This window comes from Nerophis lumbriciformis, linkage group LG15 (assembly GCF_033978685.3).
Source record: "Nerophis lumbriciformis linkage group LG15, RoL_Nlum_v2.1, whole genome shotgun sequence".
NCBI classification, from domain to species: domain Eukaryota; kingdom Metazoa; phylum Chordata; class Actinopteri; order Syngnathiformes; family Syngnathidae; genus Nerophis; species Nerophis lumbriciformis.
In genome coordinates this window covers 32,741,185-32,755,813 of record NC_084562.2, presented here as the reverse complement: position 1 = coordinate 32,755,813, position 14,629 = coordinate 32,741,185, and the positions used below count along the sequence as shown (strand labels likewise).

Here is a 14,629-nt window from a genome sequence, read left to right as displayed (position 1 = left end):
TGGCATCGACTGCAAATATGAAGAAGACCATGCAAGAAAATGCATATTCATGACGTTTTTTTCACAAGGGAGATGTGTTAATAATATATATTCTATAAAACTTATGTAATTAAAAAAAACGCCAGCAGACACAGAAACACATCACACACACTGTCTCACAACCGTGTGTGTGACTGTGTCAGTTTGCACGTATTTTTCAGACATGCTAAATAAAGATGCAAAATAGCCTTCCCAGTTGAGTTTTATTCTTGATAAATCAAACTGTGTGTGCAGAATAATTTGCATCTTCTCCTCCCAGTATTTTGGGCGTTGTGATGATCAGCATATATTCTGCATATTCATGAAGACAGAGATGCTAAATGGATTGCGCTCCTTATCCTGCTCACAAAAGATATACAATTCTCTTTGCACAAGTTTAGCGGATCACATTTGCATGTGCTTTTAAGTTTGCACATGTTTTAGTACACTACATGCAATCATTTAGTAGAGCAGGCCCTAAAAGACAGTACATGTCAGGTTCAAACACAGGACATCTGTTACACAAGACAAAAGGCAAGGAATCAAACAGAGACAGAATTCAATTTGGACTCAATTGAGGAGAGACGGCTTCAACCTGTAACCTCTTACAGTGTCTTAGCACGCTCTGACGAAGAAGGTTCTCGTCTCCTCTTTTAATTCAGATGTTCCATGTTCACGCACCAACATATGTCACAATAGGAATGGGGACGTATGTAAAACAGTCATTGTTTTCGGTCGCTTTGAAGTCCAAGAAGAGGACTTCTCGGGCTTGGCTCTTCCTGGATCCAGCTGGGGCAGGTGTTGGAGGACAATGGACAACCCCTCCTGTCTCCTGTCCACAGCAACTTCAAGAAGGCAGCGGGTCGTAAATAGTGTTGACCAAATAGTTGGAAGAGAGTTTGTGAATTACTTCAAAGAGAGTTCGTTTAACACTTCAAAGAGAGTTCCTCCAGGAGTTGAGCACATCCTGCCATCTGTCCGTGCTGAAATCACAGTGGCGTTTCACGAGCCTTCATCCTTTTGTTAGGCCTCGAAATACAGCATTCATAATACAACATTTCTTTTGTGATAACTTACAAACAATTATTCCAACAGTACAACATTTTAAAAATTAAAACCAAAGAGGTTTTAATATACTTAAATAACATTAATACGGCTCTTAGGACGCCAGAACAATATTTGATGTTTCTTCGGACAATGAAAATATATTGTGTATTGTATATTGTGTGTCTGTTTATTTTCTTTATTTAACAATTTATTTTGGGTATAGGTACTTTTTGAGCACATTCAACAATATCGTATAATAAAATCCCTAAAACAGTCAAATAAATACATAATGTCAATAATATTAGGATAATAATAAATAATAACACAACATGTGTCTGCAATCACAATAAAAGCAAGACTACTGCAGTAAAATAGATAAATCAATGAGCAACCAAATAAACCAAAAATGCATAAATAATGACATATTGTTCCACAATTGAGCTACAAAGGCTTCGCAGTGTCATCTGTGACATATAACAAACATTATCAGTAACCAACATCACACTTTTCATATACTGTAAATACAATGTTCAAAACAATTGTGTACCATTGTACAGATACTGTATATTTATTTTGTGTGAAACATACTGAATACATTATAAAATGATGGAATCACTCCAGGAGCAGTGTTTCCCAATTTTCATCAAGCGAAAACACATATTTTACATGAGAAAAATGTCACAAAAAGTACACACAGTACATTGAAACACAGGTTACTTATGCACCTTGTGCCAGTGGAAAAATATTGAATTGAAATTGCCTTTCATTTGATGTCACTGTTATAAGTAGATGAACATCATTTGCTGGCAATGATTAATAATATTTAGACCAATTACCGTATTTTTCGGAGTATAAGTCGCACCGGAGTATAAGTCGCACCTGCCAAAAATGCATAGTAAAAAAGGAAAAAAACATATAAAAGTCGCACTGGAGCCCGGCCAAACAATGACAAAAACTGCGACTTATAGTCCGAAAAATACGGTAAGTATAATCTTGTAATTTCCTGCAGCACTTCTGATGATCTCTTGTGGCCCACTAATCTGCCTCAGCACAGTAGTTTGCAAGTACTGTTGTTTAGTCTGTCAAGGCAATAGCCCAGAAAGGCAACATATGATCAAATCAAATCAAATCAACTTTATTTATAAAGCACATTTAAAATTTACCACAGGGGTAGCCAAAGTGCTGTACAATGAGCAGGTTAAAAGATAAAACGAGTACCGAGCAAACACAACACAACACAAACAGAACACGATAAAAAATAAATAATTAAAATAGAATTAATAAAAACATAAAAATAGGATCACAGCAGGTGTATTATGGGGCGCCATTGCAGGATGGATATCACTCAGTGTTAAAAGCCATGGAATAAAAGTATGTTTTTAAGAGAGATTTAAAAACAGGAAGAGAGGAGGCTTGTCTAACACTCAGGGGTAGGTCGTTCCAGAGCTTGGGAGCAGCAACGGCGAAAGCTCTGTCACCTCTAAGCTTCAGCCTTGTGTCAGGGACCGTCAACAGCAGCTGATCGGCTGATCTTAAGGATCGGGTGGGGCAGTAAGGCTGAAGGAGGTCGGAGAGATAGGTTGGCGCGAGGTTGTTTAGACATTTAAAAACAAATAAAAGGAGTTTAAAATGTATTCGGTAACGCACAGGGAGCCAGTGAAGGGACGCTAAAATAGGGGTGATGTGCTCACGTCTGCGGGTCTGTGTTAGCAGACGAGCAGCAGAGTTCTGCACGAGCTGCAGGCGGGCGAGGGAGATGATGTTTTATACTGTCCAAAATGATCATCCCACTTCCATTGTCTGTCTTCTAGATCCAAGCAGGAGAAGGGAAAGTCTATAAGTGTCTGTTCAACCACAAGTTTGAAGAGGCCATGTCAGAAAAGGTGCGCCCATCTCAACTCCCATTGCTCGTTCATTTTGGCCCATGGAGGTACCTACCTTGGTTGTGCTTTGACATTCACAGAAAATATTTTTCTTTTTCCCTCTAAAGTGCAGAGACGCACTAACCACCCGCCAGAAGCTGATCTCTCAAGACTATAGGGTCAGTTACTCTCTTGCTAAAGCCTGTAAACTGGACCTCAAGAAGCATCGCTGCAGCCTGGACAGCAACCTGCCACGAGCTCGCGAGGCCCGACTCTCATACCTGCTACTGTGTTTGGAGGCCGCCGTGCACAGAGGTGGGCTTTAACACCTCAGATTACCTTAATGACTGGGCATAAAGGGTACCTGCACTTTTTATAGAATTTTGCCTATCGTTCACAATCATTACTAGAGACAAGACAAACATTTGATTGTATTTTTTTCGCTTTCTAACATAAAAATGGTCTCGTTCTTGGTGACTAGCAATGCAGCTAATGGGAGAAATCAATTTGACCCCTAAATCACTTTAAAAATGCATTCAAAAACCGTCAACAATACTTAATTTATCTTCCGTAACCTGGATAATAACCAAGCTGTAGCGACATTGTTATTGTAAGAGCAAACACTGAGGAACTATTAAACTATCGTACTAACACATTGGGCGTGCTACGGTATTAGCCGTAGAAGCTAACTACGGCAAGATTTCTACAACAACACGAAACGCGTTTTGAGTTTGTAATGCACAACGCTGTGATAAGACACCAATCTGTACTGACTGAAAAACATGAAGAATCATATTACAGTATCCAGAGGTGTGGACTCGAGTCACATGACTTGGACTCGAGTCAGACTCGAGTCATGAATTTGATGACTTTAGACTCGACTTGACAAAATGTAAAAAGACTTGCAACTCGACTTAGACTTTAACATCAATGACTTGTGACTTCACTTGGACTTGAGCCTTTTGAATTGACATGACTTGACATGACTTGCTACTTTCCCCAAAACCCAAAGATGAAAAATTTATTCGGGAGCGCTCCGTATTTTTCATTGTGTACTTGTCTATCAGCGTTGCGTGTGTCAGCTGGTGTGGTCTCAGTACAACAGCCAATCAAATTAGATCTACTTTGTTTTCATCACACAGCATTCATCCAATCAAATTGCAGGAAGAAGACATGTCCAAACCACACGCCAGTGAACAAAAAATGATACCTAAAATAATTTCGTTTGGGTATAAAAATTACGAGGTGGTCAACACAAAACGGTTTGCAGTATGCAACACATGCGGTTCGAAAATTACTGATGGAGAGGCAACAACTTCCAACTTCGTCCGGCATTTGAAGTTGCACAAAGAACGGTAAGTTTTGAATGTAAGATAACGTTTATTGGCTAAGTAACGTGACTTTTATTTGCTGTGTAGTTAAATCAGTGAGGCTGTAAACTCACTGCTAACGTTATAACGTTATTGCAAACACGGGAATCTGTTGCAGTTCACTACCTTATTCATACTTTTTGTTCAGTGATTTTTTTCAAGCAGGGTTACGTTAGTCAATATATCACACGTAACGTTAGACGGCGGTCAGCAGCACCGCGTATTTTAGCCACCTAAAAAAAGACAAAAATAGTAAAATAAAGGTCAGTTAAAATGTATACTATATTATGAATATGTGTACCGTTTTAGCTAGCTTTCTGACATACTGTTGGTTGTTTACCTCAGTGGTCCCCAACCACCGGGCCGCGGCCCGGTACTGGTCCGTGGATCGATTGGTATCGGGCCGCACAAGAAATAATTTTTTTTTTCTTTTCTTTTTTTAATTAAATCAACATAAAAAACACAAGATACACTTACAAGTAGTGCACCAACCCAAAACAACTCTCTCCCCCCTTTTGTTCTGGGCATTGAACATGAAGACTCTTCCTTCACTGTTCCGAGTGGCCATGAGAGTCTTGGCAGTGCCTGCCTCCAGTGCTCCAGTGGAGCGAGTTTTCAGCCATGGTGGCATCATACTACGCCCCCATCGTGCACAAATGACTGACAGACTCTTGGCTAATTTGGTCTTTTGCAAATGCAATGCAGCATAGGGCCCTGACATATAAAAAGTACAACTTTTTTGTTATGTTCACGTATATGTCATGTTTTTTCAATGTTAACACTTTTGTACAAATAAGTACATTTGCACTTTATTTTTCAATGTGTTTGTTCTGTAAAGGAATGAGTTAATGTTTAAAATGACTGGTTAATAGTGCTATTATAAAGTGCAATGTCAGCACAATTTTCTTTCCTGCAATTTAAAATGCACTTGTTTTAATAAATAAATACAGCGTTTGAAAAGCATACACAATCTGTGTTAATATATTAGTCTGTGGTTAAAAGGACTTGAAAGGACTCGAAACTCAAAATGCAGGACTTAGGACTTGACTTGAGACTTTCCAGTCTTGACTTTGGACTTGACTCGGGGCTTGCCTGTCTTGACTCGGGACTTGACTCGGACTTGAGGGCAAAGACTTGAGACTTACTTGTGACTTGCAAAACAATGACTTGGTCCCACCTCTGACAGTATCTGTAAAGTATTAGCCCACATTTCATGTTTCGTTTGTACACAGCTAACCAGACAGCGTATGTACTGTCATTGTAACAACACGCATGACGTGTATCATGATCAATATAAAGTGTGACTTACTTTATGGACAGATGTCTGTTTGGTCCAGCTGGCCAGGGACGTTTTTTCCGGTTAATTATGGGGAAGCACGCCGTTTATGTCGAAATACCATTGCTCCAAGTTTAAGTTCCACATTTTTCATTTTCGATTCACTTTCACCTCACTCTATCGGCTTCCGTCTGCTCCAACGTCTCACTTTTCCTTCGTGCTGGCTTCGAGAAGCAGTAGTTCATCTTCCATAAATTCAGATTAAAAAAGATAAGGTTGTGAATCCTTATAGTCTGCCATGATTAGAACATGTATCCGGAAGTAGGAACACACATTGTCGGACGTGCACTGCTATGGAAACGGGAATAAATGTGCCGAAGAATTAGTTCCGGCATTGATTAAAATGATCAAAATTCGGTAAATATTGTACATATTACATATTATAATGACTGTGTCAGTTACTACATTATATATAGAATCAGAATCAGAATCAGAATCAGCTTTATTGTCATTACGCAAGGTAACGAGATTGAGGCCATTCCATACAGTGCGATGTGTGCATGCTAGAAAAACAATGTGCAAATATATAAAAATTTAAAAAATGTAGAAGTGCAATGAATATGGTGTGAAATGAATATATACATGAAAAAACAAAACAAAAACAGGGTGGTTGGTGGAATGGGTTATTGCACCAAAGAGAAGGCAGTTATAAGGGACAATGGGGCAGTCCGTTCAGGATGGTTATGGCCCTGGGGAAGAAGCTGTTCTTTAGCCTTTAGACTTGCAATGTGTATAAAAAACGTTTGATGGAGGGTTTTGAAGTTGTTTTGAAGGGCTATGAAGGCTACAACGGTGACTTCCATTAGCTGCATCTTCCAAGCGTCTTTTATAGTCTTTAAAATCCCCCCCAAAAAAGACGTGTGTTCTTGTCTCTCCTAATGATTGTGAACGATAGACGAAATTCCCAAAAAAGTGCAGTTCCCCTTTAACTTCTTCCTCTGTCTTCAAATACTATAAATTCCTCCATCATGGAGTGTGTATGAGGTCAAACGGATGACATCAGCAGCCAGTGTGGGATCAATTTACATTCAGGATCTGTAGTGAGTGTGAGTGTGTGATGTGTTGTCTTATTTCTTGATATACCATGTGACTGACTGACGATCAGTCTCAGAGGTCAAGTAGACTTACAAAAATTTAAAATAGCAATAGCATTCACTCATCTGCATGTTCACATATCACTTTTCTCTGCTCAAAATTGTAAATAATTAGTTTATTTTATAGTAACCTAAATAGAAAGCGTTTTTGTCCTTTATGGGAAAAAAGTACTGCAGCTATGAATCCAGCAGCCTCGCAAGTTAATTCACTTCATTTTCCAGCACGAAGATGTATACAATGTGTGATGTTGTGTTAGTACTATAATGTATATTATATGCCTTTAATTGCATATAATTGAATAATTAAGCGGCATTTTATAGGGTTTAGAGCAGGGGTGTCCCAAGTGTTTTCCACTGAGGGGCGAAGATTGAAAAATCAAAAGATGCTGGGGCCATTTTGATATTTTTCCACTTCCGAAACTAGTACAGTAGTACCTCATCTTACAAACTTAATTTGGTCTTATTGAAGTATAATGTAGTAATAATGTACAGCATTTACTTTGGAGAGTGGACTTCTACAGTACGGTATATCCTTCTTGCTGCTTTTCCATCAGACACACCATCAGCAGCTTTTCCATATTTTGTTGGATAATTCTCAGCCATTTATATATTATTTTAACATCCTTGAATGGCGTTATCGATTAATTCTGCTTCAGTATGGTGCAGACTAGCAAGTGCTGCACTCAAACTGATTTGCCAAGTCTGCTACATGCCCAGTCATGTTTTTGATGATTTCTTCTTTAATTCAATAAATGTCATCCACTTTTCAGCACTGTGCTTTATACTTACTTTACTCTTTCCAATGGGTGGAAAAACAAAGTTATGTTGATCTGGAGGTATAAGCTAATGCTAGGGAGTTAGATTACCGTATTTTTCGGACTATAAGTCGCAGTTTTTTTCATGGTTTGGCCGGGCTCCAGTGCGACTTATACAGGTAAAAGCCAGTAAATTAGAATATTTTGAAAAACTTGATTTATTTCAGTAATTGCATTCAAAAGGTGTAACTTGTACATTATATTTATTCATTGCACACAGACTGATGCATTCAAATGTTTATTTCATTTAATTTTGATGATTTGAAGTGGCAACAAATGAAAATCCAAAATTCCGTGTGTCACAAAATTAGAATATTACTTAAGGCTAATACAAAAAAGGGATTTTTAGAAATGTTGGCCAACTGAAAAGTATGAAAATGAAAAATATGAGCATGTACAATACTCAATACTTGGTTGGAGCTCCTTTTGCCTCAATTACTGCGTTAATGCGGCGTGGCATGGAGTCGATGAGTTTCTGGCACTGCTCAGGTGTTATGAGAGCCCAGGTTGCTCTGATAGTGGCCTTCAACTCTTCTGCGTTTTTGGGTCTGGCATTCTGCATCTTCCTTTTCACAATACCCCACAGATTTTCTATGGGGCTAAGGTCAGGGGAGTTGGCGGGCCAATTTAGAACAGAAATACCATGGTCCGTAAACCAGGCACGGGTAGATTTTGCGCTGTGTGCAGGCGCCAAGTCCTGTTGGAACTTGAAATCTCCATCTCCATAGAGCAGGTCAGCAGCAGGAAGCATGAAGTGCTCTAAAACTTGCTGGTAGACGGCTGCGTTGACCCTGGATCTCAGGAAACATAGTGGACCGACACCAGCAGATGACATGGCACCCCAAACCATCACTGATGGTGGAAACTTTACACTAGACTTCAGGCAACGTGGATCCTGTGCCTCTCCTGTCTTCCTCCAGACTCTGGGACCTCTATTTCCAAAGGAAATGCAACATTTGCATGGTTGGGTGATGGTTTGGGGTGCCATGTCATCTGCTGGTGTCGGTCCACTCTGTTTCCTGAGATCCAGGGTCAACGCAGCCGTCTACCAACAAGTTTTAGAGCACTTCATGCTTCCTGCTGCTGACCTGCTCTATGGAGATGGAGATTTCAAGTTCCAACAGGACTTGGCGCCTGCACACAGCGCAAAATCTACCCGTGCCTGGTTTACGGACCATGGTATTTCTGTTCTAAATTGGCCCGCCAACTCCCCTGACCTTAGCCCCATAGAAAATCTGTGGGGTATTGTGAAAAGGAAGATGCAGAATGCCAGACCCAAAAACGCAGAAGAGTTGAAGGCCACTATCAGAGCAACCTGGGCTCTCATAACACCTGAGCAGTGCCAGAAACTCATCGACCCCATGCCACGCCGCATTAACGCAGTAATTGAGGCAAAAGGAGCTCCAACCAAGTATTGAGTATTGTACATGCTCATATTTTTCATTTTCATACTTTTCAGTTGGCCAACATTTCTAAAAATCCCTTTTTTGTATTAGCCTTAAGTAATTTTGTGACACACGGAATTTTGGATTTTCATTTGTTGCCACTTCAAATCATCAAAATTAAATGAAATAAACATTTGAATGCATCAGTCTGTGTGCAATGAATAAATATAATGTACAAGTTACACCTTTTGAATGCAATTACTGAAATAAATCAAGTTTTTCAAAATATTCTAATTTACTGGCTTTTACCTGTATATGTTTTTTTCCTTTTTTATTATGCATTTTCGGCAGGTGCGACTTATGCTCCGAAAAATACGGTAGATGTTTTGCTTGAATCTTCAACTGTTAACTTTGCTACGCCAACTAATGACGTGGATACTTTTAACAAAAGTTTTTGCTTGCAATTTAAAGCATAACAATTAGTTGAGACACAGCTATTATCTCAAAACTAGCTTATGTTTGAGCACTCTGAAGTTGAGGTACTGTACCACTACACGAAAAATATATATATTTAAAAAAACAGCCTTGTGTTACTGGTGTTAACATTTTTAACTTTTTCGTTCTACCTGTTTTATTGCACTTTCTATGTTTTTGTTAGTTTTAGTTTGGTACTTTTAGAATGTGCTGGAGATGTTTAAAAAAAATTATCCCTGGGACACAAATGGCCTTCTGGCCGTGCTTTGGGCACCCTTAGTTTAGAGTATCAAAAATAGACCTTTTTACGGCTTTTTTCATTAACCGCAGTTGTTCTCCATTGGCAAGGGTCTTGGTCTTGGTAATCCTTGTGATCTACTGTAGTCTGAATCTTACCCACAGTCAGATGTGATCCGATCTGATCCTGAACAGTAGTAAAAATTAATGGATGTTTGGAATTTTGTATTACTTTCACTACAGCTCAAGAATAATGATGGTAAACAAGAAGTATATGGGCACATTTTTAATAATATCCCCATTGCCCCATGTCTTTTAGCAATATACTGATGTAATGATGTAAATGAGCTTCAGTGGTAACATATGCCTGCATAAATATGTGAATGGGGGAATCGGGCGACATTTTAAAGTTTGAGTGCCTTGCAGGTAAAAAAAAAAAAGCTCTATATTAGTGAAACCCAACTAATTAAAAAAATTAATTCTGTACATAAAGAGAACCACTGTAGTTATGTGAGCGTTGCAGAATAATTCGTAGACATGTGTTTCTACACTAAGGAAGGACTTCACTTTTGTTATTTTTACATTTGTACCCTTTATTATGTTTCCGAAGTGTAAGACAGACTCTTCTGATGGCAGGACGTAAAAGGAAAGTGAAGAGTGAAGTAAAATTATACGCTACAACACTGCTGTAGAAACAAAACTCTTATTTGTTGATTGATTGCCTTCATGGCTTGTATGATCATGATGATTCTAGCTATGCTTCCTGTGTTCTGTGCAGGTCGTCCGGTCACTGGCGAGTGTCAAGGGGAGATGCTGGACTATCGGAGGATGCTGATGGAGGATTTCTCTTTAAGTCCAGAGATTGTGCTTCACTGCAGGGCTGAGATTGAGACTCACTGCTCAGGCCTTCACCGCAAAGGTCGCACACTGCATTGCCTGATGAGGATCGGACGCGGTGATCGCAGTGCCACCGTTGACAGTGTTTGCCAGAGTGCTGTAAGTCCCCACCTTACATAAACAATGACGGGAACATCTGAATTGTTCCAATGATTTGTTTGCTCATTCATGTCAAGTTTTAACTGCACAACCATACAGTATATTTTAGTAAACACACCACATGGTGCCGATAAAAAAGCAACAGGAAACGGTTAAAATAATTGAAGCCATTCTGAGTGGTTTATATAACTCCAGGCTATTGGCGTCATATGAACTGTATCACGTGAAAAATTACATATTGTACATTCTGAAGGATGCATACATAGATATATGTATGTGTATTAGGGCTGTCAAAGTCAACGCGATAATAACGCGTTAACTCAGTGGTTCTCAAACTTTTTTTGTCATCCCCCACTTTGGACAAGGGGGAGTTTTCAAGCCCCACCTGCCCCCATCGCCCCAACAGAGCGCTAATGCCAAGCTTTAACATTTTCAAATTTATTGAACATCAAGTTGTATACATTCGAACTCAATAACATAAAATAACATTAAGTTCAATAATAAATAAAATAACTGTGCAGCTGCGGTATAACTTGCATCAAGTTCAATAATAAATAAAATAACGTCCATCAAGTTCAATAATAAATAAAACAAAAGTGTTATAACTTGCATCAAGTTCAATAATAAATCAAAAAAACTGTTATAACTTGCATCAAGTTCAATAATAAATCAAAAAAAGTGTTATAACTTGCATCACGTTCAATAATAAATCAAAAAAAGTGTTATAACTTGCATCAAGTTCAATAATAAATCAAATAAAAGTGTTATAACTTGCATCAAGTTCAATAATAAATCAAAAAAAGTGTTATAACTTGCATCACGTTCAATAATAAATCAAAAAAAAGTGTTATAACTTGCATCAAGTTCAATAATAAATCAAATAAAAGTGTTATAACTTACATCAAGTTCAATAATAAATAAAAAAAAGTGTTATAACTTGCATCAAGTTCAATAATAAATCAAAAAAAGTGTTATAACTTGCATCAAGTTCAATAATAAATCAAATAACTTGCATCAAGTTCAATAATAAATCAAAAAAAGTGTTATAACTTGCATCAAGTTCAATAATAAATAAAATAACGTCCATCAAGTTCAATAATAAATAAAACAAAAGTGTTATAACTTGCATCAAGTTCAATAATAAATAAAAAAAACTGTTATAACTTGCATCAAGTTCAATAATAAATCAAAAAAAGTGTTATAACTTGCATCACGTTCAATAATAAATCAAAAAAAGTGTTATAACTTGCATCAAGTTCAATAATAAATCAAATAAAAGTGTTATAACTTGCATCAAGTTCAATAATAAATCAAAAAAAGTGTTATAACTTGCATCAAGTTCAATAATAAATCAAATAAAAGTGTTATAACTTACATCAAGTTCAATAATAAAAAAAAAAAGTGTTATAACTTGCATCAAGTTCAATAATAAATCAAAAAGTGTTATAACTTGCATCACGTTCAATAATAAATCAAAAAAAGTGTTATAACTTGCATCAAGTTCAATAATAAATCAAAAAAAGTGTTATAACTTGCATCAAGTTCAATAATAAATAAAACAAAAGTGTTATAACTTGCATCAAGTTCAATAATAAAAAAAGTGTTATAACTTGCATCAAGTTCAATAATAAATCAAATAAAAGTGTTATAACTTGCATCAAGTTCAATAATAAATCAAATAACTTGCATCACGTTCAATAATAAATCAAAAAAAGTGTTATAACTTGCATCAAGTTCAATAATAAATCAAATAAAAGTGTTATAACTTGCATCAAGTTCAATAATAAATCAAAAAAGTGTTAGAACTTGCATCACGTTCAATAATAAATCAAAAAAAAGTGTTATAACTTGCATCAAGTTCAATAATAAATCAAATAAAAGTGTTATAACTTACATCAAGTTCAATAATAAATAAGAAAAAGTGTTATAACTTGCATCAAGTTCAATAATAAATCAAAAAGTGTTATAACTTGCATCACGTTCAATAATAAATCAAAAAAAGTGTTATAACTTGCATCAAGTTCAATAATAAATCAAATAACTTGCATCAAGTTCAATAATAAATCAAAAAAGTGTTATAACTTGCATCAAGTTCAATAATAAATAAAACAAGTGTTATAACTTGCATCAAGTTCAATAATAAAAAAAAGTGTTATAACTTGCATCAAGTTCAATAATAAATCAAATAAAAGTGTTATAACTTGCATCAAGTTCAATAATAAATCAAATAACTTGCATCAAGTTCAATAATAAATAAAACAAAAGTGTTATAACTTGCATCAAGTTCAATAATAAATCAAAAAAAGTGTTATAACATGCATCAAGTTCAATAATAAATCAAAAAAAGTGTTATAACTTGCATCAAGTTCAATAATAAATAAAACAAAAGTGTTATAACTTGCATCAAGTTCAATAATAAATCAAAAAAAGTGTTATAACTTGCATCAAGTTCAATAATAAATCAAATAACTTGCATCAAGTTCAATAATAAATACAATAAAAGTGCCACTTTGCAATCTTTGCAAAAAAAAAAAGGAGGAGCTATGCATTTGGCAAGACAGGGCAAGTGACAGCACTTTCCCCCAGGAGAGCCACCTTGCTTCACTGTGAAACAGCATGGCTGTATGATCAGCTCCCATTTCCTCACACAGTGCAGAGAACAGTCGCGCTTTCAGTGGTCGTGTTTTGATCAAATTGACCGCGCTCACAACATCTGTTAAAACCTCATTGAGTTCGGGGCTGAGCTGCCTTGACGCGAGTGCTTCCCGGTGAATGACACAGTGTGTGCCCGTCAGATTTTTGTTTCTCTGCAGGCGCTGGCTCTGGCTTGACGACCTTTGAGGTGCGAGTCACAAATGTATATATTTGTGTAATTGTGATCCACACATTAGCCTGCTACCCATTCGCGCGAAAGTTTGTTCCGCTTAGCCCCGCCCCCATTAGTTACTGTTGCTATGTCTGTCAAACTTTCGCTCGTACCGAGAAATATAAAGCCTACAGTAAAAATAAGTACCGGTTATTTCCATTTATTTATATAGCGGATTTCACAGACAGAATCACAAAGTGATTTACAGTGTGTATAGAAAATGAAAGCATGGTAAAAAAAATCATCTAAGAATATAATAATTTAAAAAAAAATTTTAAAGTGAAATTTCCTCCCGTTCCTCGCACCCCACCTGTCATGTCTCTATTCCCCACCAGTGGGGCGCGCCCCACACTTTGAGAAACGCTGCGTTAACTATAAGTTCCTTTAACGCAATAATTTTTTTAACGCGCGATTAACATTTTTGACCCTCTGCCTGTTCCGTAGTTTATTGTTGTAACAATCACAACGTGTTTACGTTATTAATATTATTCTAATTATTTGTGTAGTTGTTTTGTTGTTATTGGTTGGTGTTACCATCAATTAGTACTTGTAGTCATGTGACTATATACGGTACGTGTATATTGTACTTATGTACTGAATTTTTGTGCCAAAGAAAAGTGGGTAAAAGATTATTGATGATATATTGCAATAAGACCGGTAAATTTATCATTGTATATAATAATAATGATGATAAGGAAGCTAGTTATTAGATTTATAAAATAAGGGGTGAGAGTAAATAAGTTTCACTTCTTCCCACTCCTTTTTGGATGTGAAAAAAAACAACATCATGTATTGTTTTCATGTTCTATGTGTTTTCATTGTGAAGTATTTGTTTCTATTTGTGTACCTTACTGTAATATTATCAAGAATATTTCCTTTTTTCATAATTTTTTCTTTTGCTTTGTGTGTAACATGTCCAAAATAAACTACTACTACTACTAACTTGTACAACATGTAAAGTAAAGAATATCAGAAACCTTAATTCAAGTGCTCCTAAAGCATGATTACAAATTCTGTTTTCCTACAAAATAGAAAATCTAGCAAGACACCAACCATTTTTTTTATTCCCTTTAAAAAAACGTGTTTATACCTTTTTGGTGTTGAGCTGTTTTAAAAAGCATAATGTTTA

The 14,629-nt window shown here is 36.6% G+C and overlaps 1 protein-coding gene across 2 annotated transcripts in view; it reads left to right on the top strand.

Moving 5' to 3' along the window:
• LOC133616052 (Golgi apparatus protein 1-like) overlaps positions 1–14,629 on the top strand; it is a 139,847-nt gene that overhangs the window by 45,591 nt on the left and 79,627 nt on the right. For both annotated transcript variants that reach the window (XM_061975070.1, XM_061975069.1), the window contains exons 6-8: positions 2,877–2,948; positions 3,056–3,242; positions 10,417–10,634. In XM_061975070.1, the coding sequence (XP_061831054.1) occupies positions 2,877–2,948; positions 3,056–3,242; positions 10,417–10,634 (477 nt within the window). The remainder of the gene's footprint in view (positions 1–2,876; positions 2,949–3,055; positions 3,243–10,416; positions 10,635–14,629) is intronic.